The 21,009-nt window shown below is 41.2% G+C and overlaps 1 protein-coding gene across 1 annotated transcript in view; it reads right to left on the reverse strand.

Moving 5' to 3' along the window:
* Positions 1-55: 55 nt before the first annotated feature.
* Positions 56-21,009, reverse strand: part of PLCXD2 (phosphatidylinositol specific phospholipase C X domain containing 2) — a 52,104-nt gene continuing 31,150 nt past the window's right edge. The window contains exons 2-5 of the mRNA XM_032299144.1: positions 15,061-15,521; positions 9,355-9,596; positions 2,100-2,259; positions 56-1,276 (exon numbers count right to left, since the gene is read on the reverse strand). Of these exons, the coding sequence (XP_032155035.1) occupies positions 2,100-2,259; positions 9,355-9,596; positions 15,061-15,521 (863 nt within the window). The 3' untranslated portion in view covers positions 56-1,276. The remainder of the gene's footprint in view (positions 1,277-2,099; positions 2,260-9,354; positions 9,597-15,060; positions 15,522-21,009) is intronic.

A 21,009-nucleotide genomic window follows, 5' to 3' on the forward strand; every position in this document is an offset into this window, starting at 1 on the left:
CTCTTATCCAGAGGAGGCCCAACAGAATTTGACATTATCCCAGAAAACCCTTTAAGGAGGGGTTCAAATGCAAAAGAAGGAAAGTTCAACCAGATTTTCCCGGAGCCATTTCTATAATGACTTCCTCAAGGTGTGGAAGCTAAAAGCCAGGACTTACATTACTTTACAGAAAGTATAGGCTGGAAGACTAAGTTGGGGGTGTGCATGTGCTTTTAGGAGGTCATCTAGGACACCCCTCTCTGCAACGCAACATGTGAAATCCATCCATGGGCATCAAAGGACAGAAACAGGAAAGTTGGAAGAAGAGTCTGACAGTCATTATAAATGCATACATCCATTCGGGACTCCATGTTTATATTTCCTCCTTAAGAATCCAGAAGCTGTCACTTCCTTAGGGATTCTCAGATGGTACAGAGGAGCATCAAAGTGCACACACTTCCATGCCTAGTTTTCTTTCTAGGTCCTTCCTTATGGACACTCTTCCAGAGGGTCTACCTATGAACTAACAGGGGCCTTCATGGCCCATTTCATCTTCATTCACGGGCATGGCTTGGTAGTGACTTCTCAGCTCTGGACCACATCCACACATGTACACTGTCCCCAGGGGGACTGGGGAGCCAGGACATGAACAGCAGAGTCAGGGGTCACTCATAGCCCTGAGATGCGTGTTCCTATTGAGGACAGAAAGACCATAGCAGCATCTGTCCTGGGTGAGAAAAGTTCGGTAAGCGCCTGTGTGAGTGCTCTTGATGTAAGAAGCACGGGAGATACTTAACTGATAAATAAATAAATAAATAAGTTGATCAAAACACGAGAGGGCTCTTTATAGATAAGCACCTCTTATCAATTAAAAAAAAAATCCCCTCTTGAGTTTCAAAGCCCTCATGCAGTGGTGACTGGTAGGCTCCAAACAACCTGCAGGAAGCAGAACCATCGAGAGAAGGACTGGAAATGTTCCAACACTAGGTATTTCTCACTTGGTGACACACGAGTCATCCTAAATGTCCCCGAGGTAGTCTTGTTTACAAGGAGTTACAGAATGGCTCCAAACCCACTTGGAGCTTCCTCCTTTAATGCCATTGCACTTTCCCACGCATCCTGTGCCTGCTTCCATGGTGCCATGGATAAGGTGCCTTCCACTTAGCGTTGTGTCCCACAGCGCAGACCTGAGTCCTAGGCAGACAAGAATAAAACGCAATTCCAAGATCAGGCTTGAAGACCCCACTCCAAAGAGGACTTTGTCAAAATGATGCAGGTGCTCTACCTGGCAGCCATTCTGGAAAAGGCCGTAGAATTAAATAAAAGGTATCTGGCATGCAACAAACATGCACGTCTATCTCTTGTTGGGCCCCATGCTGAGAGGATCTATCATTGTTCCTTTCACTTTTAAGAAGGGGCCAAAAGAAATGGAAAGGAATCCAAGTTTCAAAACTGGGAAGCATATTTCTGATACTAAGGGCAGTATGCACTATTTTTCTCAAGAATGAAGGTGACCAGTTACCAGCATATGCTGCTCAAGAACAGCTTGTGTTTGAAACATCTTAGTGACAAATGAGCCCTACTCTCTCAGAAAAGGGATGACATCCAACAATCCTACAGAGGGGTGCTTGGCTCTTTCCCCCCTCAGAGCCCCAGGTTGATGTTAGATCCACCCCACAGGGTGGGCCACACCTGCAGTGAGCCAATCTTTTTCACCAGGAAGGTGTTTCTGGTTCAACTTTCTCACTGGCTCAAATACAAACCCCCGAAAGACAACAGGGAGCTGGGTAAATTAAGGGGACACTCAATACCCGAATAGGTTCTAGAGACCCTATTTCTAAGCTCCTTTCACCACCATAAACCACTGGGGAGGTCCTGACCTCGGTCATATGAAACATGCTTTCTTCCCTTAGACTTAAGTTTTTTAAAAAGTCTCATTTGGGAAAAATGCAATTAATAGCCCTGTAATTTTATCAAAATGGCCCTGTGAAGAAGGGAGAAAAAAAAGCCATCTTCCTCTTACTTCATCGTCACTGCCCAGGGGCCATCTTAACAGGACACCCTTCAGAACTCTACCCTGGATCAACAAATTCAACATTAAGGTTAAATAAAAAATTAAATCAGCATTTAGCCAGAGCTGTGTCCTCCTGTAAGAGGTCATTCAACTTGATGACAGTCGCAGCAAAGTCCACCAGGTCCACGAAGTCAGACGTGATGATGTTGACACCCATGGTTCCAGGCTTCTGAGTTTTCACCCAGTCCAGGATGGCGGGAAGATTCCTATACAGAGGGGAGTGTTGGAGGAAGAGAGTGATACAGTACAGCTTAGAAGGACTTCTCCAGACATGGACACAAAACATTTCCCTTAATATAACAAAAGTATGTTAATAAGAGCACAGGCTTTTACAGGTATTTCAATTTAAGCTATATATCTCCTTCAGGGATGAAGTGGTCTCTATTCCATTAGAAAATTACACTTCAGGGTTTCTTTGCTGGAAGAAGAGATTAGTTGCTTCAAGCATCAAAGAGATACCGTGTCAACAGGATCTTGAAAAGCGAAGATCGGGCCGAGGGCGGTGGCTTATGCGTGTGATCCCAGAACTTTAGGAGGCTAAGGTGGATGGATCACTTGAGATTAGCCTGGGAAACATGGTGAAACCCTGTCTCTACTAAGAGAACAAAAAATTAGCTGGGTGTGGTGGCGTATGCCTGTAGTTTGAGGAGTTTGAGATCAGCCTGGAAAGCTGAAACTCTGTCTCTACAGAAAGTACAAAAAATTTGCAGGGTGTGGTGGTGCATGCCTGCAGTTCCAGCTACTCAGGAGGCTGAGGCGGGGGAATCACTTGAGGCTGGGAGGTCGAGGCTGCGGTGAGCCCAGATGTGCACTCCAGTTTGGGTGACAGAGTGAGACTCTGTCTCAAAGGGAAGGAAGGAAGGAAGGGAGGGAGGGAAAGAAAGAAAGAGAGAAAAGAAAGAGAAAGAAAGAAAAAAGAAGGAAGGAAGGAAAAGAAAAGAAAAACTAAGATCAAGAGCCTCAGCTTTGATAGGCTCTTTAATTTTTTTATCATGAAAATATTCAAACATAGGGCAACGTTGAAAGAAATTTTCAGGTAGAATATACCTACCACCTAGATTCTACCATTAACTATACTAATTTACCACATATCTATCCATCAATCTGTCACTATCCTTCCATCAATCCTTCTTGTATTTTTGACATATTCCAACTGCAAGCATCCATACACATTCCCTAAGTACTTCAGCATGTATATGATTAACTGGACTTCCATATCTGTTTTTAATCTGTTCTTCTTTTAACGTAAATTTACACTCAATAAAATGCACCAATCTTAAGGGTACACTTGCTGAGTTTTGACAAATATACATAATTCAAATTCATATCAAGGTCTAGAACATAACTGGTACTCCAGAAAGTTCCTGCAAGCCCCTTCCTCATCAATGACTGTCCCATCCTCCCAGAGGCAATAACTATACTGATTTTTTTTCTACTGTAGATTAGATTTGTCTGTTCTAAAACTTCATATAAGCCATGAAAAATGTATTCTTTCGTGTGAGTTTTCTTTCACTTGGCATAATTGTTCTGAAATTCATCCATGTTGCTGCATGTATCAGTGGTTTGTTGCCTTTTAAAATCAATGCATAGTATTCCATTGTATGGATATACTGCGGTTGGTTTATCCATTTTCCTCCACTGGCTGCAGGGACACGTGGGCTATTGCCAGTTTTTTGGATATTATGAGTAAAACTGTTATCTGTTCAATTCTTTTACTCATTTTCTCATTTTCGTTTTAAAAAAATTGTTGAGTTGTAGGAATTGTTGAGAGTAGAAATACTCATATATCCTGGATACTGGGCTTTTATCAGATGCATTTTGCAAATACTTTCTCCTAGCGTATAGCTTGTCTACCAGTTTTCTCAGTCACATATTTTTGTGAGTTGAATTCCTTAATTTTTAAGGATTCTAATTTGTCCATTTTTTTTTCTTTTATGGCTTCTGTGATCTAAAAACCACTTCAGTCCACTCCTAATTTATAAACAGATCCACCTATGTTTTCTCCTAAGAGCTTTATGGTTTTTAGCTTTTAGGTTTAGCTCTAAGAATCATCTCAAATTAATTTTTGTATATGATATAAAGTAGGAGATCAAGGCTCACTTTTTTCATATGGATACACAGTTATTCAGTCACTAAGTGTGGCTTCTTAATAGACCAATACTTAATCAGTTGATGGTTTTTATTAATCAAAGGCTTCCTAGGTGACAGCCAGTTGTTCAGGGACATAAACGAATAATGGCTATTCAGTGTGATAATTTCTGCATTGGTAGTAAGTATAAACTACCACAGGTGGCATAGAGGAGAAAGCAATAAAGTATACTCATAGTTTACATGACAGTAAAAACGGCTCACTACATACTCTGTAGGCTGAGAATGCTTTCAGAAAGACAGAAGAAACTGGGGCTTAAGTTTTGGTTAAAGAACTGGAGATTTTTTAGGAAGGATCTGGTCTAGGCCAAAAATGACAATATGCATAGTTAATAATCTTAATTGGCCTCTGTCTCTTCTTTGGGGACCATTCCCTTTGGCTATCATCCTCTCTCTTCCATCACTGCTTCGACGCTGCCGGCCCTTCTTTCAGCACACATCTGGACTTCTCAGTTTCCCAGACAACCTGTTCAGGCCTTGGTAGCATTTGGTCCTTCTCCTCTTTCTTTTTCCCTTACATGACAACCATAATCGGTCCTGGGTCTCCTCCCTCTCTCAGTGGGCTCTATAATCAGCCATGGGCTAAAACACGTATCATAAATCGATTTATACTTTTATATTAATAGCTGATGATGACTTAATAGACCACTCTCCCAGGAGTACTTCCATTCTGAAGAGGGGCTCCTGAAGACTTAGTCATCTCAGTGTGACTTTAGCTGACTGAATGTCATGGTCCCTCTGCCTCTCTCTCTGTAAAATGGTGATAATAATGCTTCATAAAGATTTTTTGTGAATTAAACAAAATAATACATCTAAAGTGTTTAGAAGAGTTCCTGTGATATCGTAAGTCTGGTTAAAAAAAAAAGGGAAGGAATCATAACTGGAAGAGTGTGAGGCAGAAATATTTGGTGGCTGGGAGTAAGAAACTACACCTTAAAGAGGTCACATCCTGCTGCTTAGGTGACAAAATGCTGTGGTCTGGAAATGAGAAGCTAGAAATACAGACTTCCTTAAAGACAGACCAAGGATACACAGTGACCCACACCAAGGACACAGTAGTACTGGGCTGATAGATACAGGATTTCATTTTAAAAGCCTGAGTCAGTGTTGAAGTGGGAGGTGCAGGTGCCCTCTGCTGGTCATCACAGGGAAATGAGCCTTGAAGGCTTGGGGCAACTCCAGCCACTGCAGCCAGAGCCTCATCTTGGAGGATACCTGGAGCCTAGGCAGAGAAATGTTGGGAAAGGTAGGTATTGTGGTTTCTGGTGACAAAGAGCTCTGTGTCAGCTTCGGGTAGCATGTGTCAACTTCTCCAAGGCAAGGATCAAATAAGCACAAAGAAGCGGAAATGGAGAACCCACTGCAAACAGGAGCTACTTGATTTTCCGAACTCTTGGTATTTACCAGGACAAGGGATCTGCAAAAGGCTGAACCTGATAGTGCTGACAGACCCCTGCGTTGACAGTTCCCATGGATGGAAGAACAGGAGGTTAAAAGCTTCCTGTTGACCTTGGAGCCCAGCTGGGAACAACGCTGGTCTACAGTGTCTCTGGGTGTCTTTATGAATACGGATGGCATGTATATTTTGTGCCAGCCACTGTGGCTGGCATTTTCATGTTAAGACTACAGTCTGATGTGGTATTAATAATCCTATTTAACTGGTGAGAAAACCACAGCTCAGAGACTTCAGAAAACTTGTCCAAGGCCACCCTGTTGCTCAGGGACTGCATTGGTTTTCTAGGACTACCGTAACAAAGTACCACATATTGGTTGACTTAAACCACAGAAATGTATTTTCTCTTGTTTTAGAAGCTGGAAATCCTGGATCAAAGTGTTGTCAGATGTTGTTTCTCCTGGGGCCCCTGTCCTTGGCCTGCAGACGGCCGCCTTCTCACCGCATCCTCACATGGCCTTTGCTCTGTGCACACTTGTCCGTGATGTCTCTTTGTGTGTCTAAATTTCCTTTTCTTTTAAGGATACCAATCAGACTGGATTAGGGCCCAGCCTAACATCCTTGTTTGACTTAATTACCTCTTTAAAGGCCCTATCTGCAAATACAGCCACATTCTGAGGTAACTGGGAGTTGGGACTTCCATATGTGAACTTGGGGATGGCGGGGGTGGGACGGGCACAGCACAATGCACCCTGTAACACGGAGCATGTCAGACCGTGCTCTCAGGCCTGCTGATTTCAGTCCCATGTTCCTGTCTAGAGTTCATGGATGCTAGAACTCTAGGCAGGAACTAGAGTTGCTCAGGCTTTGGCAAAGTGTTTTCATTTGATTTCAGTGGGAATGCCATGAACCTGAACTTCAGGTTTCTGTAAGTCTGGGAGAAACCAGCATGGAAATTAAGTCAAATGGGTATATTTCTTGTGGCTTCCTTCTAGGATGTGGAATCAAGATGAACAAGATCTTAGACCCAAAATTTAACTAAGAGTTAGGGGGTTAAATCCCTGCCAAGAAACCACCTCTACATTTGTAAGAAAATACACCCTGTCTTTTCCTTCTTGGTTTGAGCTGACAACCAGTGACCGTGACCAGTTAGGACAGACCCTCTGGGTGTTGGTACACAGGGGAAGGTCCTACGTTTGTTCAGCAGCCCAGAGGAAATGACAGCCACACCCTGCACTGGCCTTTTGGAACAAACTCAACCAGAGCAGCATTTTCCTCCTTCAGTTGATGTGCAGGGATAGGAATCCATGATGCACACCTGTAATATTCTTGCAGCCAGCAGGGGGCGAGATGCCAAGGAAAGTATCTTTCTTAGCTTGGGGATATCGGCTTGCAAAGGCTCTGGGGCCCATTTTGCAAGGGCTCTGGCATAGTAGGATCCCTTGGCTTTGGGTGCATGCCAACACCATTATCTTTCATCAAAAAGGAAAGAGCCAATGTTTCACTTGCATCCAGATTAAATTTTTAGGAAACTACAGGTATGAAAAGCTTTGTGACAGTTGTAACCTGTACCAGTTGTAACCTGTGACATTACCAGATTCAGGTACTAATAAACAATTGCAGGCCTGTGGAGCAGAAAATAATGAGGCTGGGTGCAGTGGCTCATGCCTGTAATCCCAGCACTTTGAGAGGCTGAGGCAGGTGGATCACCTTAGGTAGGGAGTTTGAGACCAGCCTGACCAATATGGAGAAACCCCATCTCTACCAAAAATACAAAATTAGCTGTGCGTGGTGGCATATGCTTGTAATCCCAGCTACTTGGGGGCTGAGGCAGGAGAATTGCTTGAACCTGGGAGGTGGAGGTTGTTGTGAGCTGAGATTGCGCCATTGCACTCCAGCCTGGGCAACAAGAGCAAAACTCCACCAAGAAAGAAAGGAAGGGAGAGAGGAAGGGATGGAGGGAAGGAGGGAGGAAGAAAGGAAGGAAGGAAGGAAGGAAGGAAGGAAGGAAGGAAGGAAGGAAGGAAGGGAGGAAGGAAGGAGGGGAGGAAGGAAGGAGAGCACAAAAATATGCAGTATCCAAGTCAGTGTCCAACGCTGAAAGGGCAGTGGTCTAACGATCAGAAGGCTGGAGTTGGAGAGGTATTAATGACTTTTATTGGCTAGCTGTATGGATTGGGGTCACTTAAGTCCCCTGAGTCTCATCTAAAGAGAGGATGATAATATGCTCTAGACAATGTGCCATCCTAGAGGCTGACTTAAGAATCAAATGAAATCCTCTGCAAAAAGGTATTTTCTATTCAGAAATGGTATATAGATACAACTTACCATTCGTTTTAAATACTTCCTTTCCCTTATTAATGTTGCTGTGTGCACAGAATTCTTTAGAGTGACATTTCACCTTGCTTTATAGAAATTTTCATGCTAGTTTCTGCTGCTAGACTATGAGTTTCTTGGCAGCAGACAGTATATTATTCATCTTGAATCTTTGTACCTAGCTCCTCCTAGGTATTCAATGTTTACTGAATGAATATATAAGTAATGTTGACCTACAAATACCAGAGGCGTGAGGAACACAGTGTAGATACACAAACACATATGTTTTAAAATCATATAATTAAAAAAGAAAGTTCTAATTCTGGATCTTTCAAAGAGATATTGTACTGGTTTATAAGATTCACTTTTCCAAGTTCAGCATAATGAATTCACATACAAGACTTAGTAGAACCACTCAGAAAGGACTTTCTGGTTTTGTCCATGGTTGACATAATCAGGGGCTCTCACCAAGAGGGAAAAATGTAGTCCTGCCATCTAAACTCCTGCTAAGTGAACTCCTGTTATCTGAACTCATGTTACCCAAACTCAGGACAAAATACATAGAAACATGTTTTTGGATGAATCTTTCATTACCTGAACTCTGCTCATCAACCTGGAACTCAGGGACCAAACTGTTTCTTGTAAATATCTTTTGTTACCCAAACATATTAGCTTCCTCAGCTTGGATTGCAAGGGATGCCCTGTTATCCAAATGTACTTATAACATTCCTTTTATACATATACATATACACATATATGTGTACAGGTACATAGATACATACACATACCCACATGTATGTGCATACATACACACACATGAATAAACTATCCTTTTTCTTGAGAGCATCTATCACTCATTGGTGTCCAGGATAAAGAACACCATCTGTTACAAAATGACTGAAGCTTCTCCTACCTCATTGTACAGCCAGGCTTGATTCTGCCCTGAGAATGTATTTGAAACTACAGCATGGGCATGGTGGGTGGCATCCTAAGCTGGTGCTTCAGTGACTCATGGTCACCGTGGAAAGCAGAACAAACTCTTGAAGGGCCATTTCTGAATCCTTAGCACCTAGGACAGCGGTCTATATTTAATGCTTCTTAAATGAGTGCCTGGGCCAGCTGCGAGGCACAGGCAGGACCACATGTGGCCAGGTGCCAGGAGTGAACAGACATGGTGTTGGCTCAATGTGCTTTGCCTTATAGCAAAATTTAGAGAGTGCAGTATTTATGATATAATGTGTACTTATGAACAAAGTGTTTAGACATCATTTGACTATAATCCACCTCAACTGCACAGTTTTCTCAAATATAAAGATTTTTTTGTTTATTTTGTTGTTTTTCTAAATCCTTAAACTACATGGTTTTATTGCTATTTACTCAGAATAGAATCAATATAAATGCTTTTTTAAAAAGCTTTCCTTGTGAGGTGGAAGCAAATTCTTACCTATGAACCAGCGTGTTCTTGAGGCCCCCAACCAAGCCCCGGGCGATGGTCTTCACTCTGGGGGTGAGGATCGCTTGGGAGACGTGGAAGGAGCCCCGTGGGACCCGCTCACTCAGAGTGGTCTCCAAGAAGAGGATTAGTTTGTGCACACTTGTGGTGTTTGCCCAGGGCGCCGGAATTTTCTTTCCTGGCCACAGGAAGGGGTATTGCTTGTAGAAGGGACAGTGGTAGAAAATAAGAACCTGAAATGTTCAAAATAGAAAAAGGAGAGCAATCCATTAAGAATGCCAAATGTCAACTCCTTTGTTTTACATGGATTGCTGGGAAAAAGGCGAGCGAATATAATCAAATGAGGAAAGTCAAGAACTGTTTATATTAATATATATTTTTAGGAAATCAGCAAAGATTTACAGAGCACTTGCCGTATGTCTGACTCAAAAATTCTTAACTTTTTTTTGGCATAAATACCTTTGGAATTATATTAAAATCATGGACCCCTTCTCAGCATTATATTTTAAATGAATGCATAAAATAAAATATACAGGATTATAAAGCAAATCTATGATATGGAACTATAGCAATCAATTATTAAATAAGTTTGTAATTAGTGAATGTATGTGCTGCATGATAAATGCATTAAATAAAAATACTTTGTTATAAATCTAATAAGTCCTGTAACTATGAGTTAGTGATGAGCGTAAGTGGCATTTCAGATATCTGCAGTAACTGCAATGTGAGATGGACGCATCTAGGGAGATAAATAACGGGCAGGACCAGGACTGCTGTGGGCCACCACCTGCCCTCGTAATCAATAGGCATACTAATTTTCAGGTCAATTGTAGTACAAATGAATACGTAATTTTTTCCCATCCAAATTTAAAGGCTTCTTAAATTCTACCCTCACATCCCCCTGGGGAAGCTTTGGACCTCAGGCTGAGAAATCTCCGGCTGAGCAGCAAGGGCTGTCTAGAAGTTATGTCTCCTATAATTACAAAATTGACAGCTTTTGGAGTTAAACAAAAACATTGAACTAATTTGTGGGTAAACAGACTTTCAGTCGTGTGTGCTGGCTCTGCCTGGAACTGCCCTTCCCAGGGGAGGGAGGAACGTGCCGCTGAGTCAGGGGAGACCTCGCAGAGGTGGCTGGCCTCCACAGGGACTGCTCAGGGTGGTGGTGATTTTGAAAATAATTAGCAAGCTACATCCGTAGCGTTAATTAGTTTCTGGGAGGCAGCTGTGGGATAGGAAACTGCTCTTCCCATCATCCCAATTCAGAGCTCTGCTGTGAAGGTTTCTAAAGTAACATACATTTCCCTGTCCCAGGCATTGGCAGGAATGGTCTGCACATGCTCACGAGGCCTGGCCTGCCATCCTCGGACAGTGGGCCACAGAGGGGAATCCTCCCAGCACCCAAGAGCAAGAGCTCTGGATGTCAGCCTCATTTCTGGTGTGCATTTAGCTTGTGACTAAGGTGCCTGACTAACTGCTCCCCAAGGCCCAGAGCTGGGGAGCACCAGGCTGGTTGCACTGAACTGGGTAATGGCTGTTCCTGTGGTTTTTAACGATTCTGAGTAATGTCTGACTGACTGCTAATGACGTCTGCGGTAAACACATGTGTTAATGAGGTTAATCACAGGCTCATGGTAAGCAGATTGCTTGGGGAAGGGGGTAGGATTTCCTCATGGCAGTGTAATTAGCCAGGTGGTAAGGCTGGGTGCTGTGAGGAAAGGTATCCTGGGCAGCGGACCGTGGGAGAGGTGGGAGGTGGTGCGGCCCTGTGACGGGACCTGCCAGACATGTCCTGTGCCTGCTGCCTGCCCCTGGCCACATGTCGGGGAACGAGAGGACTGTGCTGTTCTTTACTCTGCGTGGAGAAAGTGCGTAAAGCACAAAGTATCCAAAAGGGTCTTTATGCCTTTCTTCAAGAGGCTTCTTGATCGCAGTCTGACCCTAAAGGTTACAAGGAGAATTTCTGCTTACAGGGAGAGGCTGGCCTTGCAAACCAACTCCTACTCTATGGGGATCTGGGTGCAGCGACTCTCACTCAGGGCCTGTGTTTTGTATCTGCACCCCCCAACCTCTGTCTGCTGTGGTTTTCTCTGAAATGCTCTCCCCTCTAGCTCAGTGGTTCATGTTCAGTTTTTCTCTTGAGACTTAGATTAAAAATCTCATTTCCTTTAAAAATGATTCCTTGATGGACCTCCTTATTCTGATCATTCTTTTACTCGGAGCCTCTGGGATACAGACTTAATGCTACGTTCTACTTTTCAACTGATTTATTACAAACCCCTCTTCTTCATATAGTACAGAACATTTGAGGCACTTTCACCTTGAAATCGTCTATCAGTTGTTTCATATTCCCTAGTGTTAGGTACTCTTACCATTTTCATTAATTTCCTAAATACTTTAAGATGTAGATTACAACTTCTAACTCATGGTACCCTCAAACCCATAGCCACTAATGTGCAAATAAAATATATACCTATGGCTATGATGTAATTGCATGTTAAGTAAATGAAATTTGATTGAATGGTACTGTGCTTTTTCTACTAAATTGTAGTAATAAAATACATGGGGTGGGGGGTAGTGGGTGCCTCACTACATGTGAGGCAGCTCATTACATGAAGAATATTTAAAGTTTAACCCTGTCCCAAGAGTAGTGCAGATGACTAGTGCCCTGTTTGAAATCTCTTTATTTAACTTTTTTCTGTTTTTGAGATGGAGTTTCACTCTTGTCGCCCAGGCTGGAGTGCAAATAGCAGGATCTCAGCTCCCTGCAACCTCCGCCTCCTGGGTTCAAGCAATTCTCTTGTCTCAGCCTCCCAAGTTGTTGGGATTACAGGTGCGTGCCACCATGCCCAGGTAATTTTTGTATTTTTAGTAGAGATGGGGTTTCACCATGTTGGCCAGGCTGCTTTTGAACTCCTGACCTCAGGATGATCTGCCTTGGCCTCCCAAAGTGTTGGGATTACAGGTGTGAGCCACTGTGCCCGGCGTGTTTAGCTTTTAAGAAGAGATGCAGTGGGGAAAACACGGGAAAGAAAAGAGCACAGGGGGATCTTAGGATTTGAACTGATAACGCTCTCCCTTTTTCTGAAATATCATCACAGTCTCTTTCCTTCATAACCTTAGAAGTAATTGTAGTTGGATGATACAGCTAAATTAGCCCATGCTTTAATAACTATGATAGATCATTACTGTTAAAAATTCACTGCCCACATTATTCTTTATTCATGAAGATACCTTTTACTCCTGCAGATTCGTAAGCAGTTTAGTATGCGATATGTCAACCCATCCCAGTACTAGCTGTTTATAAAATAATGTCTGTACTCAAATTTAACCTTACTGAATCCCAAAATTCAAAAGCTCTCCATCCCTTTCTCCCATTCTGCTAATTCTCTGAGATCTTCTGATAATAGGGGCTCATTAATAAAAGCAATATATTTCGTTAGCCTAATATAAAACACTGGTTGTGAAAAACGCCAATGTGCCTAAACAGCCCTCAGAGAGGATGAGAAGCTGTAGGAACTCTGGAAAGCTGGAAACCCTGTGACTGAATCCTGGTTCTCACTAACCAGGATTTAAAAATTTGCCCAGTTTTCTCTTGGACGAGTTGCTTAGTGTCTCCATGCCTCGGTTTCCTCATCTGTAAAATGGAGACGATAACAAAGTACCCATTTCGTGGCGTCACTGAGAGGGTCAGATGAGTTAGTCCATGTACCTAGCTCATTATAAGGGCCCAATAAACGTTAGTTGTTACTATTCTCTCATATTATAAAAGAGAAACGCCGCTGGGAAAAAGTCTCTCCAAGTTAGACATGAACAGATATAAACTTACTTTTATGAGATAGAGGTGTCATAAATATTTAGCAGAATATCACTTACAAAAGTCTCAGTGAATAAAATGGCTTAGACAGACTTTAACAAATACTAAGAGTTAACTCACAAAGGCTCTATGGTATCAAAGACATTTAGAACTTCTCAGGGTGTACAAAAACAGCTTGGTATTTCCAGTTATCCAGGCCAAGCCTGGGAGTCATCCTTGAATCCTCACCTTCTTTCATATCCCAAATTGTATCCATTAGGAAACCTTGTTGGCTCTACCTTCTGACAGATGCAAAATCTGACCACTAACAGTCTCACTGGGCTCCTGACTTCTGCCTGATCCTCCTGCCCTGGTCTCTTCCCAGCACTGCAACCAGAGAGATCTCATTAAGACCTAAGTCAGGCCACAACATCCTATCCCAGAACTCTCCTCGCTTTGAGTGAAGGCTAGCTTCTTTACAGTGCCTTCCAGGCTCACATGATCACCAGTCATCTCTCTGACCTCCTGTCACTACTCTGTTGCCGCCTGCTCTCCAGCCACACCGGATGCTCCTTTTCCGCAAAGATGGCCAGGGACATTCCTGCTTTTGGGCCTCTGCACTGGCTGCTGCTTCTGTCCCCAGAAAGTCATGTGATTAATCCCTTCAAATGCCATTTTTTCAATGAAGGCTCTCCTGATCAACCTCCTCAACATTTCAGTCAACCCTCCAACCCACAGAATCCTGGTTCCCTCTTACCATGCTTGACCTTTTCTTTTTCCGTAGCTCTTATCACTTTCCAACATTTTATGTATGTGTGTGTACATATATATGGAGAGAGAGAATAAATATACATATATGGATATATGTGTGTGTCTGAGTATATGCATGTATGTGATACACAGACACATACACACACATATATGTATTTTTATTAGCTCTGTTATCTATGATCTATCTCCCTCCACCAGAACGACACCTCCATTGGGGCAATGTATCTTTGTCTGTTTTATTTATTTACTGATTTCTCCCTATTCCTTAGATGGTTACTTGGCACATACCTGGTGTTTAACAAACATTTTCAAGTGAAAAACCTTTAACCTATTTTTAATCAAAAGCTCCTCCTTACGTTTAAAAAAACTGCATCTTAAAGATGTTTTGGTTAATGCATCTGCTGAGCAAGTGAGTAACTCTGAATGAAAGGTACTTGCTTTTTTTTTTTTTAATTTTTTTTTTTTTTTTAGAGCATAAACTAAACCCTTTCCTGAAGCTCTTTTCTCCTACTGACATTCCTCTTCCTGAGCATGTCCCTCATGGCCCTAGGCTGGGAGGTTCTTCTCAATTTAGGCAGACTAAGGAATGCTCTCCCAGGTTGGAGCACCTTCAACAGGCTCTTCCTTCCTTAACGCTCTCTCCTTTTCTGACTCACATTCTTGTATAATATTAACACTCCTGAGATGAATCACTATGTTTCAGTCAGCTACTACTTTTCCTCATCAGTCAATACCTTGGCCAGGATTATCTGACATTGATTTGAAAGCAAGATGGAATAGACTATCCCTGAGGGGAACTAGAAGGGTAAAAGTGGACCTCAGAAAACAGAGAAAATGGTAATGACCTACTGGACCAAACTTTGCCTTGACTGGTTCTGGCCAGGCCACTAAAAGTCCATTAGATGTCAAACAGCTTGCTGGACAAGCTTTAAGTATTTGGCAGGTGTTAGCCCTAGCCCTTGACGCTATTCTAGAGCCCAGGAACTAGTTTGCGTATGTACAATATCTCAAACAATCCACACCCTCTAGCCTAAGAGCCCTGGGTTTAGTGATTTTACAGATGGCAATACAGGAAAAGCAGGAAGAGTTAAGTTCTTGCCGTTGGAAGCTTCTCTCTCCTTCCCTCCTACCTGGCACTTCTTCTCCCACAGAGTTCGCAGCGTCAAACTTTCCACACTGCAGGCTGAACACAGCTTGTTTCCAAAGGCCTCCTGGATCCGGAGAACCAGGCATTTGTGATGGGACTCATCCATGGCGTAGAAGTGGTTGAAATCCAGGAAGATAATCTCTTGGGGGTGCTGTGTAAGAAATGAGTCAATTTCCATCAGCCCATCCCAGACCTTGATGCCAAAAAGCCCATGGATGAAGTAGATCTCCTGGTCAGCATCCCCAGGTTTGGAAGACACACGCAGATCAAAGTAGCGGATCCCAGCTTCCAGCTGTTCCCGAAATGTCAGGTTCTGAGTTACAGACCACTTCTTCATTAGCTTCTTCACCAAGGAGATCCTGGCGAGGCGTTTGATAGCTAGGGTTTGGTCAGGCCCCACTGGGGACTTTTCATCCACCCAGTAGCTGAATGAATCATGTGAGCCTGTACAAAGGAATAAAGGTAAGGAAAGCAGGTGAGACAGAAGCTGGGAAAAATAAGTCAATTGATAAGAAAAAAAAAAATAATTAAGGAGCAGTTACACACACAAAACTGCAAATGAATAGTAGCAAAATTTGCCAAGTTTGCAAGGAATAAAATAAACACACAAAAAAGTAATGTAATAGCTTGTTAAGCCTTGGATAATACTATAGTTTCCATAGATTTTGCTGATGTAAGGCAAATTAATAAATATTCTTTTGCAAAGCTATTTAGAATATGCTGAAAATAGGGGCTTTAAAATATTCATAGCATTTGATCTAGTAATTTCATTTCAGGAAAGCTATTCTGAGGAAATAAACTCTACATTCAGGAAAACAAAGATGTCTGTCAAATAATATTCATAATAGAGACAAACTGGAGATAATGCTTAAGTGTCTCTTATGGAAGAATGCTTCATTGTGGCATATCCACTTTATTCATGCCATCATAGAAACAAAGGTATGAAAACACTGTGTCTATCTCAACAATGCTGAGAAAGGCATTTAAATTCTAGGAAAGGCAGAATTTCAAGAAACCATATTTTCTTTCTTTTTATGTTTTTTAAAATATAAAAAAACTGTATATATTGTTTTACTATTGTAAAAGTCTGAGTCAGTAGGAATAATTTATTGACAAATCAGCTAACCATTTTGATGGGCTCAACATAGTTTAGTTAATATGTCCCTCTTTTCGAATTCATACCTTAATGAGCCAAAACTGTGATTAAATGGTCCAAATGCATTTTCTGTTCCTCTGTCTTAACAAAGGGGTAGGAGGAAATGTTTCGTAAATGTCTATTATGCCTGTTTGGTCTGTAGTGAAGGTTATGTCTGATGTTTCTTTGTTGATTTTCTTTCTAGATAATCTATCTGTCCAATGCTGAAAAAGTCTTGCTACTATTATTGTATTGGAGTCTACCTATTTAATTTGCACACTTTTAGTTTCTGTTTGTGTCGAATACTTTTTTCCATCCCTCACTTTCAGTCTATGTGTGCCTTTACAGGTGAAGTGAGTGTTTTTGTGGGCAGTATAAAGTTGTGTCTTTTTTTTTTTTTTTTTAATTCATTCATCCAGTCCACATCTTTTAATTGGGGAATTTAAACCATTTACATTTAAGGCTATTATTGATAAATGAGTACTTAACTCCTGGTCATTTTGTTAATTATTTTCTAATGACTTTGTACATTCTTTGTTCCTTTCTTCTTCTTTTATTGTTTAACTTTACTATAAGAAAACATAGGGGAAATGCTTCAAGACACTGGTCTAGGCAAAGGTTTCATGGATAAAACTTCAAAAACACACACAACAAAAACAAAAATAGACAAATGGAACTATATTAAACTGGAAAGTGTCTACACTAGCAAAGGAAACAATCAAGCTTGAAAAGACAACTTGTAGAATGAGAGAAAATATTTACAAATTATTCATCTTACAAAGGATGAATATCCAGAATATACAAGGAATTTAAACAACTCACCAGCAAAAAAACATAAATAATCCAATTAAAAAGAGAACAAAATAATTAAATAGGCATTTCTCAAAAAGAAAACACACAGATGGCCATGGTAGCTCATGCCTGTGATCCCAGTACTTCTGAGAGTGCTGGAGGCTGAGGCCAGTGGATTACTTAAGTCCAGAAGTTTGAGACCAGCCTAGGCAACATGGTGAAATCCTATCTCTATAAAAAACACAAAAAAAGTAGCCAGGAGTGGTGGTGCACACCTGTAGTCCCAGCTACTCAGGAGGCTGAGGTGGGAGGATTGCTTGAGCCCAGGAGGTTGAGGCTGAAATGAACGATCATTGGACCACTACACTCTAGCCTGGGTCAGAGTAAGACCCTGTCTCAAGAAAAAAAAAAAAAGAACATATAGCCAGCAAACATAAGAAGCAATGCTCCATGTCACTAATCATCAAGAAAATGCAAATAAAAACCACAGTGAGGTATCATCCCTGCCCAGTTAGAATGGCCGTTATAAAAAAAAAGACAAAAAATAATAAATGCTGGTGAAGATGTGGAGATGTATGTAACTGTTGGTGGAAATATCAATTAGTACAGTCACTAGGGAGGACAGTATGGAGGTTGCTGAAAAAACTAAATGCAAACCTACCATGTAATCCAGCAACCCCATTAATAGGTTTTAAACAAAGGAAAGAAAATCTGCATATCAAAAGGATACCTGCACCCCCATGTTTACTGAAGCACCATTCACAATAGTGAAGATATGAAATCAACCTAAATAACCCTTAACCAATGAATGGATTAAAAATGTGGCATAAACACACACTGGAATACTATTCATCCATAAAAAAGAATGATATCCTGCCATTCACAGCAACATTAATAAGCCTGAGGACATTATGCTCAGCAAAGTAAGTTAGGCACAGAAAGATAAATATTACATATTGTCACTCATATGTGAGAACTCTAAAAACCTTTGGAGTTGATGGAAATAGAGAGTAGAACTGTGAGTATTAGTGACTGGGAAGGGTAACAGAGAGGGTAGGATAGAGAGGTTGGTTAGCAGAAACACAATTATGCTAGGACCAGGCATGGTGGTTCATGCCTGTAATCCCAGAACTTTGGGAGGCTGAGGCAGGCAGATCACTTCAGGTCAGGAGTTCAAGACTAGCCTGGCCAATATGATGAAACCCTGTCTCTACCTGAAAAAAAAAAAAATACAAAAATTAGCCAGGTGTCATGGTACATGCCTGTGGTCCCAGCTGCTTGGGAGGCTGAGGAGCGGAGCACTGCTTGAACCTGGGAGGCAGTGGTTGCAGTGAGCTGAGATTGCACTAGTACACTCCAGCCTGGTTGACAGCTAGACTCTGTCTCAAAAAAAAAAAAAAAAAATGCTAGATAGGAGGAATGAAGTCTGCCGTTTTGCAGCACTGTAGGATGAAGATGGTTAACTATGATTTATTGTATAATTTCAAAGAGCTAGAAGAGAAGATTTTGAGTGTTCACAACACAAAGAAATGATAAATGTTTGAGGTTATACCAATTACACTAACTTGATCATTATACACTGTATACACATATTGAAATATCACCCTGTATCTCATAAGTATGTGCAATTATCACTGTCAACTAAAAATAAAAGGGCCGGGGGGGGGGAGTGAGGAAGAAAGCATGAATCCTCCTAGACACAGATATCTTTTTATGAAATATGAGTGACCACCATAGGCCATTTTAATTATAGTGAGAAAATATTTCAATAGTAACTATTTCTAGATGAAAATCATCTTGCAAATGTCTTTCATTTTGGTTATTGGTTCTATCCAGTGTCAACCATTCTTATGTCTATTATGCATTAACTCATGCAGAAGCTAATTTGGTTAGTGCTGTGACTGGCTCTGAGGTGAAGGACTCGACAGAGGTGGCTTCACTTTGCAAGCAAAATCTAGAAGGAAAATGCCTTTGCTTCGGCACTACTAACCTTGTTCTTAACTACCCCCCATATTACAACCAAAATGCTTGTATTCACACTAGTTCATTGTCATCTGTTGTCCATTTTACTAAATTTTAGAGGAGGTATTTCACACATAATACAAAATTTTATAAGACACTATCATTTTATGTTATTTCAATTTTCTTGAAAACAAATCATTATGTGATGACTTCAGTGTTTTGTTTCCTAAGAAATCAAGAAAAAAACAAAACAAACAAAAAAACAACAACAAAAAATGACAAACAATGCTTTACTTTTATGTAGCATTTGGAACATAGAGGCTATCTAGTAAGTATTAAGAATAGACCTATTTATTCATCCTTAGGCAAATTGAATTTTGCAAGTGAGAAAATTACTAGCATATTTCAGGTGAGAAAAATTGCCATTACTAATAGAAATGTGGAACAAGTCCCTCTGGATTTTCCACATTGGTTATCTCTGTTAATGAGGCTCCCTGGATACCTGCCTAATGCTCTGCTTCCTTTGGCTACACAGAAACAGGAAATTTTTATACCTCCTCATTGAGAGATTTATTATGAATATATTAGATATAGATGGTGAATAGTCCTCTCTCCTTTTTAAATTGCATGAACAGCCCAGCTGTTCAGGATTGAGTGTATAATATAGTGTGAAGCACATACTGAACTTAATTCTTCCCTGGGCATTAGGGAATATCCATTATCCAAGCGTTGAGGAGAGACAAATCCCCTCTGGTGTTCTCTTGTTGGTGTTGAGCCCGGTTTCATCTCCAGAGGGAGATGTGCTAACAACCTCCAGCACTCTTCTCTGTGTCTGAGGACTGTGCACAAATGTGACAGCAATGGGACCCCAGGGATCATTTTGAATACACAGGGATATACATGGTACCCAGCCCATCCCACAGAAGAGGGAGAGCATGTATATTCCCTAGGAACAGAGTCTCTTTTTACCTCTTTGTTCTCTTTTCATTTCTCCAGTCCCACTTTATGCTTTCTGACATCCTCAGCACCATCCCTGCCTCCCTCCAAACCCCTTTACAGGACAGGACAGAACAATGAAGCAGATTGCTGAATGTTTTATAGCACTTGCCCTAGATAGGCCTATGGCATTCAAAGCCAACTGTCACATATTAACCACTATCAATATATTTCCTGTTCTACTTATTTCTTTTCCAGAAAGCTTTTGTGTCATATGGGGTGGGTGAAATAATATTTAAGTGCCTACATGCATTAAATTATTTCTTTTTAGAAAAACAGGCTAAAAATGTCCCCCTTTCCTGCACATTACAATATTTATAAACCATGTAATCTGCAAATAGTGCTTACAAAGAGAAAATCCTAATATTTTATAATCCAAATTCACTATCAAAGTTAGTTCCCCTATTACTCCCCTACAACTCATAGAAAGTATTTTATTCTTTAAAGACAGTGATTCTTCCCCTTCTGTCCTGGAATGTATGAATAAAATTTAAGCATTTCTTCAGAAAAGGAAGAAAATACCTGGTGCCACTGGTCCTTGCCCTATTCCCTAAGAGAATTGCTGCCTGGGAATTGGTAGGAATAGCAGTTCCATGCATTCTAGTTTGTTTTATGATAAGGTCAGCAAACAGCTTAGGACCTCATCCCACTGTAATTTCTGCTGCTAAAATAATCTTTGCTGCTACTACCTGGGATTACCTATGCACCTTCACTCACCTCTCTCAGTGGCTTCTTTATCTCTGTCTAAATATATTTAAGTGGTACCCTTTGTCTTAAAGTACTTTTCCTTACATGCCTTATTCCACACTCTACTGTCTTCTCTTTCCTCCTTGCTGTGAAATTCTTGAAAGTGTAGGCCAGTCCTGCTGCCTTTGTCTGCTACAACATACTCCTTTCCATCTGAGTCCACCTTCTGTCCTTCTGTTGCTACTCTTGATCCTAACAACTTTCTAATTCAAATGGCTGTATTCTTCTTGATTTCTATGAGGGTTCGCTAAGTCAGCTTATTTCTCGAACCTTCCATTCCTCTGTGCTCAGTGTATATTT

Source organism: Sapajus apella, unplaced genomic scaffold (genome assembly GCF_009761245.1).
Source record: "Sapajus apella isolate SASKATOON/1434 unplaced genomic scaffold, GSC_monkey_1.0 scaffold40, whole genome shotgun sequence".
Classification (NCBI taxonomy): domain Eukaryota; kingdom Metazoa; phylum Chordata; class Mammalia; order Primates; family Cebidae; genus Sapajus; species Sapajus apella.